Source organism: Lampris incognitus, chromosome 6 (assembly GCF_029633865.1).
Source record: "Lampris incognitus isolate fLamInc1 chromosome 6, fLamInc1.hap2, whole genome shotgun sequence".
In the NCBI taxonomy this organism is placed as follows: Eukaryota; Metazoa; Chordata; class Actinopteri; order Lampriformes; family Lampridae; genus Lampris; species Lampris incognitus.
Window position 1 is genome coordinate 17,789,023 of NC_079216.1, and position 19,990 is coordinate 17,809,012.

The 19,990-nt window shown below is 44.1% G+C and overlaps 1 protein-coding gene across 1 annotated transcript; it reads left to right on the top strand.

Moving 5' to 3' along the window:
• The first annotated feature begins 527 nt into the window (after nt 1-527).
• cln6b (CLN6 transmembrane ER protein b) lies at nt 528-14,276 on the top strand. Its single transcript, XM_056282350.1, has 8 exons — nt 528-589; nt 7,976-8,090; nt 8,405-8,503; nt 9,860-10,048; nt 10,722-10,777; nt 11,087-11,206; nt 13,880-14,008; nt 14,144-14,276. The coding sequence occupies exons 1-8, from the start codon at nt 528-530 to the stop codon at nt 14,274-14,276; spliced, it is 903 nt and encodes a 300-aa protein (XP_056138325.1).
• Nucleotides 14,277-19,990: the final 5,714 nt, after the last annotated feature.

Below are 19,990 nucleotides of genomic sequence, written 5' to 3' on the forward strand. Positions count from 1 at the left end.
AGTTCACCCTTTATGCAGATAGTTGATTGTCGCTTACCTTCGCTGTTTATGATGTTGTGTTTCAACATTGGGACCACCAGGAACTGGCATGTTCTTCAACACAAACAACACCAGCAAGTGGAGAGGACCAAATGACACAAGGATTACATATGTTAGCTAGACAACAGCAGAACACCGCACAATGCTGGTGAGAGACAGAAATGTTTCAGAGGAGGAGAAAAAAAACTAGATGAAAATTTCCACATCCATTTGGTTATCTTCCAAATGTTTACATCACTGTTGGACCTAAAAGCCTAAAGACAGTCCAGCAGGGCTATTTATACAGTGTGGTAGTGAGATAACTGGAGCTAAACTTCTTTAACCCCATGAGGACATTGTGTATAGACCTGCACAGTGCTCTGCAGGACGACAGCATTGCTTAGGTTAGTAGGATTACAGACAGAGAGGTTGGTCTGAAGGCAGTGTAGCATTTGGACTACTGACAGCTTGTATCAGGCCAGCAGACAGCAGGCTTTGAGGCGTGAACGATGCAGGCATCGGTCAGGAAGCGGCAGAACTCGGCTCTGCATGCGGCAGCCTTTATGTCCAGGTTTGAGAAATGAGCTTTTATATTCAGCGCTCTTAAAAGCTGCACACATCCTCCTCTCTTGAATTAGATTTTCTCATTTCTGACACACCAAGTTAATCTAAGGCAATACACCTGACAACTTCTCACAAAGATGTGCTTAAAAGAATGCATACTGTGATAATATGTACATCTGTATGTTAACATAAGCTATAGTTGTACTGTCACTGACATAGAGTATATTTTAGCACTGAAAATGAAGTTATCCAATGGTCATAAAATTTTAGTACGTTCTGTCAGTGGTGATTCTTCATGCTGATATTCATGATTTACAGTCTCAGAAAGTGATAAAGAAAAAATACTTAGAGTTGTTCACCAACTATTTACATTCAGTCCACATGTACCAAATAGATTAGCTGAATATATGAAAAACAGTTTGCCTTTGTTCTTGCACATATTCCTCGTTAACTTTTCTGCACTGGGCCTACCTATTATGCCTACAGATTGCGGATTAGAACAATAATTGTTTACTAACAACTAGGTTTTTGTTCAAAAACAAAACTGGCATTGAGCCAGAAAAGCTGACCGAGGTACAATGTTTGAGTTGAGCTTTCAGACCCAAATAATGGTAAAGGCAAAGTAAAAATGATCACTTATTTGTCGTAATTTCATTACTACAATACCTATCATATAGAGAGTCCTCAAAGATGTCTAGACCTGATATAAGAAGCTTGTCACCAAAGTGATGAGTTATGATAATGACCAGGTGACTGCCGGCAAATTCTGAATGAAATGAAAGCCACTTTATTTGACTCTGTATTCCTATAACGTATTGTATGTGTGTTCTCGGCATTCAACCCACCCCATTTTATAGCAGCAGTGGGCAGCTGCAGCGCCCGGGGAAAAGTGCAACATTTTGGCTGTAACCGTGTCAGTTAAACAACTTTCCTAGAGTTTTTGTTTGTTTGTTTTGTTTTGTTTTGTTTTGTATTTGGCTGGTAGTAAAAGCGGCCATGGAACTGAGGCAAGAACAGGCTTAGGGAGTAACGAAATCAGCATACAAAAAAGTACAGTTATCAGTAATTAGGAACACTTTAATTTGTTCTTTCATGAAACGAAATGCCGTTTCCCCCAGCTCACAGCAGTGCAACACAAAGACAAAAACATCCAAAAACTGAAAGAACACACATATCCAAACTAATGTGGCGATACACAAATGAGGGTAGATTCACCAGGGGCTGCGGCTCCTTTAAGGCTGACATTCAGAGTGCTGACGTAGGCACTGTCTAGAGTTTCCGGGGTGGAGCCATGTTGGCAGCAGCCTAGCGGTTAGCTGGCTGCCACGAGAGGTTGCGCTGTATCGGTGTTGTTTTGTGTGGCGAGTAAACGGGATTGACTCGACTCGATCTCTCCGTCTCCTCATTCCTGCACTCCCACACTAACGCTGTCCAAGGGAACGAACACCAGCCAGGATGACTGTCGGAACCGCCGGTCTGCACGGGCTACCAGTTCGATTAGCCTGCCCCGCTACCGCGTCCTGTCAAAGCACCCTCAGCGTTTCCTCCTCGGGTGCAGCTCCAGGCTGGGGCCGTGGTCCCCGGGCCCACCGGTCGAAGCAGACCAAGCTCTCCCAGCCAGACACCCTCGACACACCTCCCCGCAATCCACACGACGACATCAAAAACACCACAGTCAACGCCAGGTGAGGCCGCCGCCAGACCGCCCTCGGTTTTATCGGAACTGCCGGTCTGTATGGGCTAGCAGTTAGCTTAGCCTGCCCCGCTTCCGCGTCCTGTCAGACCGCCCTCGGTTTTATCGGAACTGCCGGTCTGTATGGGCTAGCAGTTAACTTAGCCTGCCCCGCTTCCGCGTCCTGTCAGACCGTATTACCTCCTCGGGCGCAGCTCCGGGCAAGGCCGTGGTCCCTGGGCCCACAGGATGCAGCAGACCAAGCTCTCTCAGCCGATCCAGCGCCAGCTCTCCCAGCCATCGAACGATGACAAAACTTAACACAGACGTGGACAAAGACACTGCATGGACGGTACTGGGTGCGTTTGCCGCAAATGTGAATTCACGCCGCCATCTTCCCACACCGCTTCCCACATCGGTACTGGGTCAGGCGGCTGCAAAGGTGTGGGAAGATGGCCGCTTCCGGTTATGGAAGATGTAATCAGATTACGATACAATTTTAAAAACCGGGGATTATTTTTGGGATTACATTTAAAAAATATATTTTTTCCCACGGCACCGCGCAACTACCGCCGTGGGCTGTGCGTTTCAAATGGTGGTCACTCACTCACTCATAGACGGCCTGAGAGGGATGTTTAGTAGGGACGTTTAGGGACTCATTATTCTTTGATATATTTACAATATACAGTTAAAAATTCCTCGGAGTAATAATAATAATCTAACTAAAATGGAAGGAGTCTGTCTGTCTGTCCCCCTATTTTCGCGGTACCCGTTTGTTGTGTCTGTCTGTCGTAATACATTAAATTAGACCAATTAAATAGAAACTCGTGGCACAGTATCCAACTCTTTGCTTTTATCCCGTATGCCGCTCATTGATTGGATGCGAGACTCCAGTTCTTTTTACTGGTTTTATTTACACCGTAGAACTAAAAGTGCAGACAGACGAAGAAAAAACATCAGCTTGTACAATCATTAGGAAAATAGCACTGCTTAGCACTGCAGCTAATACAGATAAAGAAAACATAGGCTAATGCTAACCACTTTAGCCTGCTTCTCAACCAACGGCAGAGTTATCTTGGCTATTCCTCCCAGGCAATCTTCTCAGTCCAAATACGATGCTTGAACATACACTTTTCTTCAATCTTACATGCAGTCTTTCATATGTAACTGTAGTGAAAAACTACAAAGCATGGAGTGACCAAAAAACAAAAACGAACTAGCAAGATTACAGTACTACTACAGGCGCTTCTCAGTCCTTGTGTGAACTTACTTCCGGTTTTGAGAATGTCAAAATAAAGGCAAGTATTTCAAATAAAAGCACATAGAACGGCTGCAATTACATCCCGGCCGGCGCACAATGCATTTTCTCATGACATCCTCCCTATGGATACTGACAGGTGTCAAACAACTAACCAATACATGACATCCCCCTTTTCCTTGGAAACAAATTTACAATTTACAAAACAGTTGTCAACAGTGGCATTGCAACAACAATAAAAAATGCTCACAAACATCTGACAAACTTGTCTTTCCAAACAACTAGTGCTTAAACATGTTTTAACATCAACTATTGTCTGCACATCAACATCACTCATATAGTTTATGCACAGATTAGGTTGTGACGTAATACACATATTAGGTTGTGACGTAATCAGACATCCTAGTGGGTGGTCTTTTATCCCTTTGAGGTCTGGTTGTGTTGGTCATGTCTGGCGTGTTAGTGTCAGTGGGTACTGTCTGTGTCACAGTGGTAACATGTATCAAAGTCCACTGTACTGTCCTCTCTTCCCTTTGTCTTCTCCTGCTCACAGAGTCACTCTGTTGGTCCACTGGTCCAGTATCTTTTAACAAATGTGGTGTTTCTAGAGTAGTGTGCTCCCTCTGGAGATTCTACAACTACTTGATTCCCTGTCTTATTTATGACTTTGTGGGGCGTCGCATTGAAAGGCGTAGTGAACTTGTCCATTTTTTCCTGATGTATTAGAACTGTATCGCCTATGTCCACTTCTGAATACTGTGCTCATCGCCGTTCATCTGCGTACAGTTTGGATTTGCCCTTTTGTCACGCACTAGCATGTCTGCGTGTAACTCCGTGATCTCTGGCAGCTTTCCTTTCATTTTGTGTTTAAAGAGCAACTCGGCTGGGCTCTTCCCTGTTGTGGCGTGGTCAACGCTCCTGTACACGGTCACATACGCTCTAAGCTCACGTTTCCAATCGAGTGCTTCTGACTGAGCCATCCTGATCCTCTTCATCAAGGATGCATTTTGTCACTCGACTTCTCCATTAGCCTGGGCCAATTTTAATGTTGTTTTCAGGTGTTTAGTCCCGTTGTTGAAACAGAAGTTTCTGAATAACTCTGACCTGAACTGGGGGGGCGTTGTCGTTCTTACAGGAGATAGGCAGACCATGGCAGCTAAAGATAGACTCTAAGCTATCAAAACCTAGTTGTTCCTTATCCAATGCGAGGGTCTAAGGATAAGATGTTGTGTTGCTGTAAAGCCCTCTGAGGCAAATTTGTAATTTGTCATATGGGGCTATATAATTGACTTGACTTGTTTGTTTTAAAGTTCCCCCTGCAGTGCTTGTTGATGACATTGTAGTAATAACTTGTCATATTGATTTTTATATTTTTCAGTTTCAATACATGCACTGCAGATGAACAGAAAGCAAGTTATCTGTATGTGTAAGTATTATGAAATGTGTTATGAAATATAAGGCCAGTAGCTGGTGGTGATGCCATATGGTCATATAGTGATTATGGTCAGCAGCTGTTTGATCATCCCTGCCAGCTCCCCTCTCAGAAAAAATGTATTTAACCTGCTGATGAGACAGCTGTGCTATGGCTTGACGTCTGGATGTGCGACTGATAAACCAGAAGCAATTAGATTTGGATGATGTCTTTCAGAATGGCGTCCATCCATCCCACGGGCACTTCGGCCAATCGGCAGGCAGCCACAGTCAGTGCTTTCTGGCTGCAAAAGTTTTGAACTGAATTTTGAGTCATGAGGACAGCACTTATTGAAGAGTCCCAGGATTGACATGTGGGTTGGGGGGGGTCAGGGTGACACTATTAGTTAGTAAGGTTCCATTCCTCTCTAACAAAACAAACTTCTTTGTTTGATATTGTTTCAAACAGATTTTGTTTTGAAGTATTTCATGTCCACCACCACAGTGCGTGAATGTGCCATACAAGTCAGCATGTTCTGCTTTTGTTTGACACACAACAGTTTAGGAATGAACATGAACGGCAGTAAGGCTGTACAAACACAAGAGTAACCTATACCCTCATTCACTTAACTACTCTGTGATATCAAACACAGATCTGTTCATTGTACACCTACAAATGATCAAAAATGTACTTTTAGAGATTTCCTCAAACTTTTCCGCTTTTATTTTGTAACTGAAATCAGTTTATGTTATGATCTCTCAATGTCAAGATACAATAATGTGTGCTATTTGCACATCTTCTTCCTTCAAGAAAAACATTGGCTATGTTCTGGCAGTCAGATGAGACACACTGCTGGGTAGAAAGAGGATTTGAATTCAGACTACAATAGGAGTAGCAGCCATACTGGTTTTGGTTGTGGCTTGGGTAAATAATTGTGATGGAGGCTTCATTTGGCTTTTGTCAGTTATAATGAATCACCGTCAGGCAACACACCAACACTCATGTACACTCCCCGAACTTCCCCAAGGTCACCTAGCCTCTACGTTTTCCTGTATAACATATATCACACAGTATATGCGCAAGAGCATTTGACTACCGTATATGACAGCTTCGAAATGCTGGTCCAGGATAGACAGATGGCATCACTGGAGCTGATTTTTTATTTTTATTTTTTGTCCTGGATGTGGTTTTCCTGATCAGATGTAAAATCCTAGCCAACTTCTGTCACGTGTAAAAATGAAGGATAGGAGCACAGGCCACATGTCATCTGTTCACAACTTCCAAATGTTCATCAGACACTTCCAACTACTCTGTTACCGGGGCTAAAATCGCTGCGTTTGAATGCAGTTAGTCCAAAGAGTAAAACCCACTTATCCTTTACTTTATCTGCTTTAGAAGGATGTCTTCTGGCATACCAGCATTTTCTCTTCAATTTAAAAATTAATATAATGAAGTACAACAACTAGTAGTTAATGTAATAACAACCCTATTAACTAATCCTTGCAAGCATGCTTGTCTAAATCAATGAAGAATTATATGCTTTGTCTTCCTTTGTTTTTGGTTAAGAAATTGCTCACTTAGTTATTTTCACACTTTAATCATTCCCTTGTAGACGATGTTTTCCTCTCTAGGCCTTCTCTGTTAATTCTTCTTCTATTAAGGAAAAACATTCTTTAATATTTCAGTAGTATTTAATCTCTGTCCTTTTTCACAAGATAAACTAACATGTTACATGCGAACAACATCTCTCCTCACTTTGTAACACACTAACTTATTATCTTAACACCATGCTCACATATCTGTCTATAATGGGCGGCATGGTAGCGAGGTAGCGGGGTTGTACAACCTTGGGGGGTCATCCCGGGTCCTTTGTGTGTGGAGTTTGCATGTTCTCCCCGTGTCTGTGGTGGGTTTTCTTCAGGTGCTCCGGTTTCCCCCACCATCAAAAAAACATGCATGTTAGGGGTTATACTCCTGTCTGTGCTCTTGACCAAGGCAATGGGAAAAGAACTGGAGTTGGTCCTCGGGCGCTGCAGCTGCCCACTGCTCCTAGCTACACAGAGCACAGTTAGGATGGGTTAATTTGCAGTAAATGAATTTCCCCAAGGGGATTGATTAAAGAAACGTATATTGTGTTTATGGACTCTCTTCTCCTGGGATCACCACCTTGCCGTGGTGGAGAAGCTTGCGTGTACCAATGATCCCAAGAGCTATGCTATCCGGAGCTTGGCTCCTGGGAGGGTCACCCAAAGCAAATAGGTCAAGGGGGAGGTTCCAGACAAAGCATGATCCAACAAAGACCTCAATGGCGGAATGTGTGGAAGATGTCCCCAGGTCACAATGGCAGTGAAGGCGGCTGAAGGCTGTAACAGAGGGTAGTCCCCAATCATCTTGGTTCTCCATGCCATTGGACTCTGGCCACCCCCTGCCAAGGATCATGTGGTAGCTGCAGGCGCATCAGCCTCTCCACATGAAAAGCTGTCACGTGCAGGTGTTCTCCCGCAGATATACCCACAAGGACCTAGAAGGAGGACAGTGCTCGACCCTGAGTGACCGCCGATGATGATGATTATGGTCTCTCTCTGTCCTTTATTCTTTTTTTCTGTCTTTCGGGTGAGACATTAAACAGAGGTCCTGACTCACTCTAGTCTTTAAAGATCCCATGGCACTTATTGCAAAGAGTAGGGGGTTCCCCGGTGTCCTGGCAAAATTCCCAACCTGGCTCTCTCCATCTGGCCACCTAATCATCCCCCCATGTAATTGGCTTAATGATTCCTCCCTCGCCACCTCAAGCTGATGTGTGGGGAGTGTTCTGGTACAAAATGGCTACCGTGCATCACCCAGGTGGGTGCGACACATTGGTGGTGGTTGAGATGAGTTACGTCCTTCAATGTGAAGTGCTTTGGATGTCTAGAAAAGCGCTATATAAATGTAATGATGATGATGATGATGATGATTACTATTATTATTTATAGCATGCTAACATGTTTTATATATATATATATATATATATATATATATATATATATATATATATCTGTCTCTCCACTAGGCCTGGGCCCAGAAAGGGGGAGTCGGTTGTCCTGAAACCTCAGTTCCACTATGACCTCTGGCTCAGCTTTACCCTCCACAACTGGGTCCTAGATGTAGGCAGGCCCATTGCCAAGGTAATGAGATGAGTGTTTTGTTGACATAAACATAAAATGTGTCTGCAGTTTTGGTTTTCATTCTGATCAGGCTGTATAATTCAAAATTTTAATTATGAAGTACATATAGAGCAGCATTAAAGGCCTACTTGGAATGGATGGAAGGATAGATGGATGCAGGGATAAATAAATAAATGGAGGGAGTTTAGATAGATAGATAGATAGATAGATAGATAGATAGATAGATAGATAGATAGATAGATAGATAGATAGATAGATAGACAGAGCTATTCTCAATCTACAATTAATTTTGATTATGATATTTCCCTTCCCAGCTCCTGCTCCCAGCGCAGTGGTTTCCTGTGAACAGGCCCTGTGCTGAAGACTACCTTCATATGGTTTACAACATCATCACGCCATATTTACTGCTCAAGGTAACTTCAACTAGTTCTATAATATCAGCACTGCTGTTCTAGAGGTGAACACAATCCCAGCTATGTTAGTCTAAAGCACAGTGGTAGTTCCTTTTGTCTGTAACCCGTGTCAAACAATACAGTCAGGGTTTTTTTCTAGTGTCGTTTCCCAGTGCTTTTGTTCCAGCTTTGTTTGTTTCCTGACCTCTTTCTTGCCGGTTTTCATCCTCCTCGTCTGTATGTCTTTGTCCCATGTTCTCAACCCTGTCTTTGAGTTGTGCATTTGGGTTCGTTCTGGGAAATGTAACAATCGTGTAATTCATAAAAGTAGCATTGTGGTGAAGTTGGGGTGAAGGATCATCTGAAAAGACACTGAGCCCTGCTTCTTTCAAACAACTAATGGAAACTCAGCGTGCTTGAGATAGGTCTTGTGTGTAATATTTCAGGTTCCCTGAAGAATGACATGACTATATCAGAAGGGGTTGCTGAATGGTCTGATTTAAGCAAACTTAACAATTAGTGCCAACCCGACTCCCCAGATTTCTGCATCCAAAAAAAAAGGAGCTGGGCCGGCTCATGTTTTTGTTGTTGATGACCCACCCCCCATAAGACTTTACGTACACTTGCACTTAAGCAGCGATTGCAACAAACAATATCTAATGAGAAGTTTATAAATGGCAAACATCAGGAATTATGACATCTATTTGCAACCTTTCTATTAAATTTGTCGTCCTTTTCATGGTTTGTTGGTGCTATTTACACTGCTCAACAGTAGAGGGCAGGCTCAAGTGGAAGTACAAATAGCACCTTGGAAAGACAGGATGTAAATTAGGAAGGCTGTATTACAGCTTCCAAAAATATGGGGGGGGGGGTCTTGCACTCCCCAACTTCACACAATACTACTGGGCTTGTAATTTTCAGAAGATTCTATATTGGCTGCATAATCCAGATAATGAATCTCCTATTTGGGCCCTTGTGGAACAGTTATCTGCCCCCTTTTCATTGCACTCTGTTATTTGCTCCCAACTGCCACTACCCATTACCTTCAGTACAAATTCAGTAGTTACACAGTCAGTAAAAATCTGAGCCCAGTTCAGAAAACATTTTGGTTTGCACAGACCCTCTACTCATGCTCCAGTTTTTAATAATTGTACATTTGGACCTTCATTGACAGACTATTCATTCCATATTTTGTTCTGTTTGTCTTATAAACCAGTGCAAAAATGCAATAAAAATATTATAAGGAAAAATTCTCTGGCTAACAAAATTACCAAAATTTAGCAAATTGGATCCATAGATTAGGAAGATATGGCTCTATAGATTTTGCTGATGCTGAGTATTTCTTTTCAAGCCCAAACCTGTTTTCCTCCATTATAGTTGAATGAGCGCAGCCCCAATGCCCTGCCCTGTCCAGCCGTCTACCTCTGCATCATCACCTTTGTAATGGGAGCCAGCATCCACCTGGTGGGAAACTCCATCAATCAGCGGCTCCTACTGATTGGCCACCAGTTCCATCTGTCCATCAGAGAAAATCCAGTGCTCAAGAACCTCAAACCTGCCTCTCTGGTTTGTGCTGAATCGGGAGAAAAGGAGATCTAAAATTAAAACTAAATCAAAACCTGTTGTAGCCGCTTGAGCAGCAAGGGAGGAAGTATCACCATTTTATTTTGCTGTTGAGTGTCATGTCACGATGACTGTAACCACTCATATGCTAACAGTAGACAAGGCTAAAACTGTTCCTCCGTCAAACAAGAGAGCCAGAAGCAAGTTTCTTTACTTAAAGTGGACAACTGATCGTATTGACCACCCAGCAAAAATATCAGTGCACAAATAGTTAATTTTCCCTCAACTATCTCTGTACATTGATACCCTGATATTAATCTCCATACTATATCTACACTCTCTGTCTGCACCAAGACCACCTACTTTTTATGTTGTAATACATGAAATGTCCTTCCTGGATGTGTAGTTAACTTTGGCCTTTTCTGAGTTCTGGTAAGAGTTTGAACTATGGATCTGTGTTCAAATCGGGGGAAAAAAACAACAAATCACATAACAACAAATCAAACAGGAAACGAATAAATGGGCTTATTGCTCCACCATGTCTTCAGGTAGGACTAAGGGGAAAAGCTTACATAATCCCCCTTAAAATTAGTAATTTTATATATGTGGATGACTGCATGATTCTTGTGATTGTGATAATTCTTCAACACTTGTTCTTTAACATGCTGTTTGACAGATTGACTCATTTGAACTCCTGCACTACTATGAGAAGACCCTCGGCCATTCCATGTGGTAAGAAGACATCTAATTGTAAATCACATAGTACCTGACCAGTATAGTTCCAGCCTCTCCCCCCATTGACCTCTGACAGTGAACATGTACAACCACAGACATCTACCGTCAGCCGCTAAAAAAGCCAAAACATTTTATTTTGAGACACTGGAAGGTCTCCTGTGCAACCACAGCATGTTACTGTCAGTGGGTGGCGGCTGCTCAGTACAACCACAGTGGAGCACCTGGGAATTAGTGGATAAATGGTATTGGGTGGCAGGGGCAATGTCGGTAGTTAGATTATTCTCATTCTCTCTCTCTTTCCTCCAGGAACGTTCCTTTCTTCCTCATCCTGTTCCTCTATTTCAGCGGCTGTTTCACCCATCTGACGGAGGAAAGGATGCCCCAGACAGCTTGGCTCCTCCTGGTTCCCAGTGCTGTCTACTATTGGTCAGTGTGGTTCTACAGGATGGTATGGTTCAACTGGAGTCTTATTGCTGGTTAGCATGGTTTTTCTGGTCCATGTGTTTTGTTTTTTTTTCTGCTCAGTTATTACAGTGGCTTATATTAAATTATATTATTTAATTACACACACACACACACACACACACACACACACACATATATCCATCCAGCCATTATCCAAGCTGCCTATCCTAATTGGGGTTGCGGGATGCTGGAGCCTATCCCAGCAGTTATTATATAATATAATTATAATAATTGTATACTTATATTAGATTATTTATAATAATTGCATAATTATATTATATTATATTATATTATATTATATTATATTAGAGGGACAGCTCAGGTTGGATGGTTTGGAGACAAAGCAAGAGAGGCAAGATTGAGATGGTTTGGACATGTGTGGAGGAGAGATGCTGGGTATATTGGGAGAAGGATGCTGAATATGGAGCTGCCAGGCAAGAGGAAAAGAGGAAGGCCAAAGAGGAGGTTTATGGATGTGGTGAGGGAGGACATACAGGTGGCTGGTGTGACAGAGAAAGACGCAGAGGACAGGAAGAAATGGAAATGGATGATCTGTTGTGGCGACCCCTACCAAGAGCAGCCGAAAGTAGTAGTAGTAGTAGTAGTAGTAGTAGTAGTAGTTGTTGTTGTTATTACAGTGGCTTGTAAAGAGTCAGAGACAGTTATGAAACGGCTCCTGCTGGGCAATGGAATGCAGTTTATCGAGTAGTTGAAAAGAAAAAGTAAAAAGAAGTGCTGGAACAAATGAAAGCGTTGGGACATTTCTGTTAAAGAGAATCAGCCACTCTTCTGAGTCAAAGAATAACGTCTAAAAAGGTGAAAGTCACAAAGCTGAAATGTGTTGGTGTGTGGTTTCTATTCTTTCCCCACAGCCACGCCCTGTTAAAGGCGTTTTAACGTTCTGTATTGGAGTGGAAATTTTCTTCAAGACCGCCAAGTCTGACGTCTTTAAACTACTGGTTGCGAATTGTCATTAAAAAAAAAATACATTGACCTTTCCCCATTGCTATCCTCTGTCAGTCCGGTTACAGAATGAAGAAAGGTAACTTTTTTTCTATTTTGGGGGGAAAGGGGGAATTTCCCCCCTTTTTCTCCAAATTGTACTTGGCCAATTACTCCACTCTTCCAAGCCGTCCCGGTCGCCGCTCCACCTCCTCTGCCGATCCGGGGAGGGCTGCATACTACCACATACCTCCTCCGATACATGTGGAGTCGCCAGCCGCTTCTTTTCACCTGACAGTGAGGAGTTTCACCAGGGGGATGTAGCGCATGGGAGGATCACGCTATTCCCCCCAGTTCCCCCTCCCCCTTGAACAGGCACCCCGACCGAACTTCAGGTTAGAATGGACTCAATGATGGAGATGTAGAAATTCACCATCATTGTCTGTGGCAGGTTGAATTTTTTCAGCTGCCAGAGGAAGTACATCCTCTGTTGATGAGGGAGCTGATGTTTAGCACCAAGCTCTCACAAAGCTTTCTCCCACTTGAGGTCCTGCACGATGGTGGTGCCCAGGAAACTGAAACATAGGGTGGGGTGGGTGGGGGATTCTCCCGAAGTCCACTACCCGCTCCACTGTCTTCAGGGGTTTTTGCTCCAGGTTCTGGTTGCACCAGGAAGCCAGGTGGTCCACCTCCCATCTGTAAACAAACTTGTCACCCTCAGAGATGACTCCGATGACAGTGGTGTTGTCTGCAAACTTCAGGAGCTTGACAGATGTCTGGAGGTGCAGCCATTGGTGTGTAGAGTGAGAAGAGCCACAGGGACAGGACGCAACCTTTGGGGGCACCGGTGCTGATAGACCAAGGCCTCAAGACATGCTTCCCCATCTTCTCATGCTGACTCCTGTCAGTCAGGAAGTCAGTGATCCACCTGTAGGTGGAGTGGAGCATGTGGAGCTGGGAGAGTCTATCCTGGAGGACAGCAGGGCTGATTGTGTTGAACGCAGAGCTAAAGTCCACAAACAGGATCCTGGAATAGGTACCAGGAGAGTCCAAGTGAAGCAGGATGGATTGGACAGCCATGTTGATGACAGCCATGTCATCTGTGGACCTGTTGGCTCCGTATGTGAACTGTAGCGGATCCAAGAGAGGAGTGGGGATGGACTTGAGGTGTGAAAGCACAAGGCATTCAAAAGTCTTCATATGATGGATGTCTTGATGCATGCTCAATAATCCAGTTGTGGAAATCCCAGAAATCTGAATCGGGTCATCTGGACACAAAGTTTAACGGGATAAATGTATCATTACTCAGCTAAGTGACTTCGTTGGTCTCAGCTTAGTGCAGGTATCCCCAACCTTGCAAACAGTACAGCTACATAACTACCTAAACAGGTAATCTAACACCGGTTTCATATGCAAATTGCTGTGACCACTTGGTAACTGAAATTAACGGTCATGGCAATTTGCGTATGATACCTCAATTAGAATTCAGGAACTTAAATCTAATGAGATGCTAACAAAGTCAGATCCATTTTGGAGTAATTATGTGGTTCAGTGACTGCACTATTCAAAACAAATCCCGGAAGAGCTGCCTTGAGTGGACTTGAACCTGCTGGTTTGTGGGTTGAGATGTCAGGTGGAGCAGTGATGCTTTTTGATCATCTGCTTACATGAGCTTTTGTTAACATCTGACAGGTACCTGATCACAGAGGGGCAGATTTTCATCCTCTTCGTCTTCACCTTCTTTGCCATGGCAGCCACTGTGCTGCATCAGCGGAGGAAGGGCCTGGTTCCTGATGGCAACGGCCTCTTCCTGCTCTACAGGTACACATATACACACAGATATACCCAAACATAAAAGAACACATACACAGACACACATAGATGACCTGGTCTCACATCTTAAACTGGTTTCTGTCTATATAACATCGAAATTACCTTGTCCTGATTTGGTTGTAGTTTTTCAGTGGCTCTGGGCCTGGTGGTGATCTGGGTGGTTTGCCTGTGGAATGACAGCATTTTGAGAAGGAAGTACCCTGGGGTCATCTACGTGCCTGAGCCCTGGGCCTTCTACACCCTCCACCTATGCTAACAGACCTCCCTGTATCCAAGCTACTTATTTAAATACGAATGCATACTGTTACTCTGACCTTGTGTGACTTTACCATGTCTCTTAACAAACCATTATATCCATTATGTATAGTGTGATGGCTGTACTCGCAGCCACACATTTGTAGTTCATTTTGCCCTAATTTAGTTTATTTTAGGCCCATCACATTTCATATCACAAACAAATGAATGACATGACATAGGTTTTCTTTCATACATCATACTTGTACTTTATTCAGCAGTTTTGACAGGACGTTGGTTCTGTTTCTTAGTTCACACATTTCGTTAACTTTTGTACAGTCAACACTCTGGTTTATCTTTAGTTTGGAGTTGTTCTGGTTCTTGGTTCTTGGGTTACCAGTGCTGGGGGTGCCACTGCTGGAGGACATCTTGCCAGGCCTGAGCAAAAGACATGCTCCACAGAGCAGAGCTATTAAATACAGGGGGGCCAGTTGGGCTCTACCAGCTACCCACCACATCATAGGGGGGAACTAGTATTCTTGATTTAGATGTTGCTTTTTTATTTTATTTAGAATATGTTAAGTTTTGGTTCTTTTGCTTTGGCTACTATTTAAATGAGTTAACTTTTTGAAGAATTTTCCTGGTTTTTTTTTGTTATTTGTAGTTTAATTGGTAGTGTTGTTTATGTGTTACTCCTTTTGTTTCAAAATGGTCTGACCACCCAGTATATATATATATATATATTCCCCATTGTGTTCAGTTTGCCAGATCAGTTTGGTATGTTGAGTTTGTTGTGTTCAGTTTCTTAATTTGGCATAAAAAGTTCTGTTTTATTGACCTCTTTTATGGGCCCAGAGCTTTTTGTTGTCTGTGGGGAATTGTTTTTGGACAGATAAAAACCCCTTTTTTGAAGATAAAAAAAAAAAACTACCTGCGATTCCTCTTGCCTACCAGCCCGGTCCCTTACAATAGTCAAAGAAGTCCTTTGTTGTCTCGGAGACCCCATTTACACCTGGTATTAAAATGCAGTCTGTATCCGGACACGCTATCCATCCATCCAGCCTATCCCAGCAGTCATTGGGCGGCAGGCAGGGAGACACCCTGTGAAGGCTGCCAGACCATCAAAGGATGTGTGTAGTGTATATATGTATGTGTGTGTGTGTGTGTGTGTGTGTGTGTGTGTGTGTGTGTGTGTGTGTGTGTGTGTGTGTGTGTGTGTGTATGTATATATGTATATATATATATATATATATATATATATATATATATATACATGGTCCTTGTATAACCAAAGTGAGAGCTGTGTCCGCATTCTCGGCACAAAGTCAAACACATTTTCGGTGGGTGTCTGACTCCGCCAAGGTTGTCCCTTGTGTCCGATTCTGTTTGTGATATTCATGGGCAGGGTCTCAAGGCCCAGCCAAGGTGAGAAATGTGTCTGTTTTGGGAACCTCAGAATTGGATTTCTGCTCTTCGCAGATGATGTGGTTTTGTTGGCTTCATCAGAACAAGACCTCTGGCCCGCACTAGGGCGGTTTGCAGCTGAGTGTGAAATGGCCGGGATGAGAGTCAGCACCTCCAAGTCTGAGGCCATGGTTCTCTACCGGAAAATGGTGGATTGCTCCCTCCGGGTTGGGGATGAGTTGTTGCCTCAAGTGAAGGAGTTCAAGTATCTCGGGGTCTTGATCACGAGTGAGGGTAGGATGGAGCGGGAGATTGACAGGTGGGTTGGTGCAGCACCAGCAGTAATGTGGACGTTGTAAGGAAAACTGCGCGTTAATGTGAGGTGTAAATGCATCATGATCGGAATGTGGTCGGATCTGCCTGACCACATCTGGAGGTAGTCTGGCTCGCATTGTGTTCGGATCTTAGCTAGGTGTAAACGCAATCTGTACAACGTGCCGGCATCCGTATTTATGCAACGCCATCATTCCCCCTCTGACCCCGAATACCACTGAACACCCCTCGCATCAGAAGTTAGCCAACCTGATGAAAATGTAAAGAAAGTAGGCTATACAGTGCCTGGTAGAAATGGAAGATTCGAGCCCCTGGAAATGAGATGTTTATTAACCTTACAGGGTGACAGCGCTGTCCAAGCAAAACGGGACAGCGGTACAGTAATAGCATCTTTGGCGGTCTTACACCTGGCATGTTGACACCTAGTGTAGCACACTTGATAAGAATGACACTTACAAGGGCTGATGTTTTTGTTGTTTTACTCCATCTGTCAAATAGACGTTACAGAGGACACGTTTTCAGAGCATGGCTCACTATAAGAACGGCAACACTCATCTACAATTTATACACAATAAGAGCACCAAATAATATTCATCCATAAATTCACATTAGTCTTGCCTACAGCTAGCAAAGCTAAACAGTATATAACGTTACGGAACATGGGGGGATCAAAATAGCAACACACATAGGCCTACCTTCATATTTACACAGTGTGGAGACACTAAACATAGTAAAGGGAAAGACTAATCACACATACAGACAATGTCAAAGCCAAGCTACAGAACAATGGGTTCAGACCGCGGGAGCTATGGCTATGCTAACGTTAGCAACTCGCTAGCAATCTAGCTAACGTTAGCCAGTGATATGACGTTATCAAAATAAATATGAAAGTCCCTTCGTGGGTATTTCTAATAGGCATCCATATCCCACCCACACATCATATTTAATCACCACCCTAATTCTATATGTCTAACTAGTCTGCTTACCTGTCAAATAGACATTACAGAGGACACGTTTTCAGAGCATGGCTCACTATACGAAAGGTAACACTCATCTGACGATTCTACCCGAATGCCCCAGAGTGCACCGAGAGAGCCAGCACTACGTCACACAGGCTAGAAGCAATTAACCTGCAGTGCCCTCCTGTGGCGAGAACCGGCTATCACAACAACACAGCAGACAATTCTCCTCTTTACTAGTAGTGAGTGGTCAATGAAGGTAAGTATATGAAATAGAAAGTAAGTATATAAAATAAAATAAAAAATAGATGGGGGGCTACTAAATCCCAAGTACGGGGGCTACTAAATCCCAAGTACCCCACACTCTCCCCTCAAAAAGATAATGGCGTCCCGACATAACAAATCTACCAGTCCACATTGCATAACTTTTCATTGAAAAGATAGGTTATTACTAAGCAGGAGTCAATCTGGATACTGTACTGTAATCAGTCATAACATATAACACACATCTCCTATTAATGTTATATGTTTGCAGTAAATAATGTGCACTTGAATCCACTGCTTCTTCCGTCTTGAGGCCGGGGAGCTATAGTATCCGACTAAAAGCAAATAACTTTGTAATAGTAATATCCCTGGTGGTAACAGGTGTGTTCTAAAACACTAATGCTACAGTAACTCTTATGTCTGGTGATCACAGGACAACTAAAATCACAATAGCTATAACAACTGTAACATGTCAAAAGTTATATATTTTTTTGTGTTTTTTTTTTACATTTATTTATTTATACTGACTTGTCTGATTTGCTTATCTACCAGACACACTAGGCTGTCCTAGTCTGTGATAAGTAAACACTGGTGTAGGTTTTCTATTTCTCAAAGGATATGCTTTTTCTCTGGCAGGATGCACAGCTTCCCCTGGAGGAGGCTGCAAGGCATCTTCTGGTGGAGGCTGCAAGGCATCTTCTGGCTTCTTGTCGTCATCGGGCTCATCCTCTTCTTCAGCTCCAGATGTCTCGCCATTCTCTGACACTGTCCCATTGTCCTCTATTGTTGCAGGCTGCTCCGCAAAATCCTCTTCATCTTGACCGTCTCTTTCCTCCGGATAGAACTCCAAGGCGTCTGGGCTCAGCTGACTCTGGATCCGCTCACTGGCTCTGACTGTTGGTCGTCCCACGATGCATCTCCAGTTATCCTCATCATCTGAGTCACTGTCCTGTTCCTGGTTCCACTGCATTTGTCTGTCTGTCTTCTTTCTCTCCCGTCTAGGTTTCACAGGTAAGTTCTCTCCTCTTGGTTCCACAGGTCTCTGTCTCTGTTTCACAGGTAAGTCCTCTTCTCTTGGTTCCACCGGCAGGAAGTCGCATGGCAGAAGAAGGTTCCTATGCATGATTCTGGTTCGTCCTTTTCCATTCTCCGGCTTCAGCTCATACACAGGGCTGTCGGCGTGCTTCCTCTGTGTTACTACATGCACCTGGTCCTCCCAGAATGGTCTTAATTTCCCCGGTCCTCCTTTCTCGTTCAGGTTGCGGATGAGAACCCTGCATCCGGGATACAGCTCTGTCCCATGGGCCTTTTTGTCGTACAGTGTTTTGTTTCTGGCCCCCTCCTTCCGTGCTGTCTCTGATGCTAGGCGATAGGCTTCATTCATGCGGGCCTTCCACTTCTCTGCATATTCTTGATGGGATAGCGCCTGGTCCTTTGCTCTAAGGCCAAACATCAGGTCAATGAGAAGTCTTGGATTTCTGCCGAACAACAGATAGTAAGGTGCAAATCCGGTCGCTTCACTTCGGGTGCAGTTGTATGCATGTATCACCTTTGGGAGTGACGCTTTCCAATCCATTTTCGCAACCGCTGGCAGGTTTCTCAGCATCGCCAGAACCGTTCTGTTGAAACGCTCGACCTGACCATTTCCTTGTGGGTGATACGGCGTTGTGTGAGAAACCCTGACTCCACTGTACTCCTGCAGCTTGGCGAAGAGCTTATGTCAAACTCCTTCCCTTGGTCATGGTGCAGCGTCGCCGGGAAACCAAATCTCAGCACAAAGTCCCCGAATACCTTCTCTGCGGCGGTCTTGGCAGCTTTGTTTCTGCATGCATAGGCTTGAACGAAACGGGTAAAGTGGTCCATTACCACCAGTATATACTCGTACCCTCCCTTACACTTCTCTAAGTGTAAGAAGTCAATGGAGACCATCTCAAACGGGTGTGTGGTCACGATGTTGGTGAGAGGGGCTCTGGTTGGTTTGTTGGGGCGCTTGGTCTTCAGGCAGCTACACACCTGTGTGATGTAATGTTCCACGTCTTTCTGCATGTGAGGCCAATAGAAACGGTCCCTCAACAGGTGCAACACCCTCTCCACGCCTAGATGGCCCATGTCTCTGTGCAGTTCTTTATACACCAGCTCGTGGAACTTTTTCGGCAGGACTAGCTGAGTTCAGGTAGCTGTTTTCCGGCGAAGGATGCCATCATCATAAAGGCACAGCCGATGCTTCTCTCTCATGAGTGTCGCAACAGCCCTGCTCGCACACTGTGTTTTTCCCCGAGGCCACTGATTGGAGGTTATGTACTTCAGCACCTCACCAATGACAGGATCCTCCCTCTGGGCGTCTCTCACCGTCTGACTGGGTATCTCTGCCACAGGTGATGTATGTTCCTTCTCAAACTTGGTTAGTGCTGTGGCTATGGTTACCAGACACATCCATGGCTCAGCTCTCTCCAGCTGTACTGACAGCGCCTGGGTCACACTGTTCATGACCTCGGGGTGTACCTCTTGTGAACAGGTCTGCATGTACTGCTCCATCAGCATGCGTGAGAGGCCATCTGCGTCCCCATTGGCTCGTCCGGGCCGGTACTTGATAGAGAACTGGAAATCGGCTAACTCTGCTACCCACCTGTGGGTGGTTGCATTCAGTTTGGCTGTCGTGAGCACATAGGTGAGGGGATTATTGTCTGTGTAGACAGTGAATGATGGAGCATGGTAGAGGTAATCTCTAAATCTCTCACATATGGCCCATTTCATCGCGAGGAACTCCAACTTCCCT

Bases quoted from the DNA above. Each gene is read 5' to 3' on its own strand.
- cln6b (XM_056282350.1), top strand. From the start codon at position 528: ATGCAGGCATCGGTCAGGAAGCGGCAGAACTCGGCTCTGCATGCGGCA. The intron at 11,207-13,879 runs GTCAGTGTGGTT...AACATCTGACAG, and splicing joins CCCAGTGCTGTCTACTATTG to GTACCTGATCACAGAGGGGC. The intron at 14,009-14,143 runs GTACACATATAC...ATTTGGTTGTAG, and splicing joins GGCCTCTTCCTGCTCTACAG to TTTTTCAGTGGCTCTGGGCC.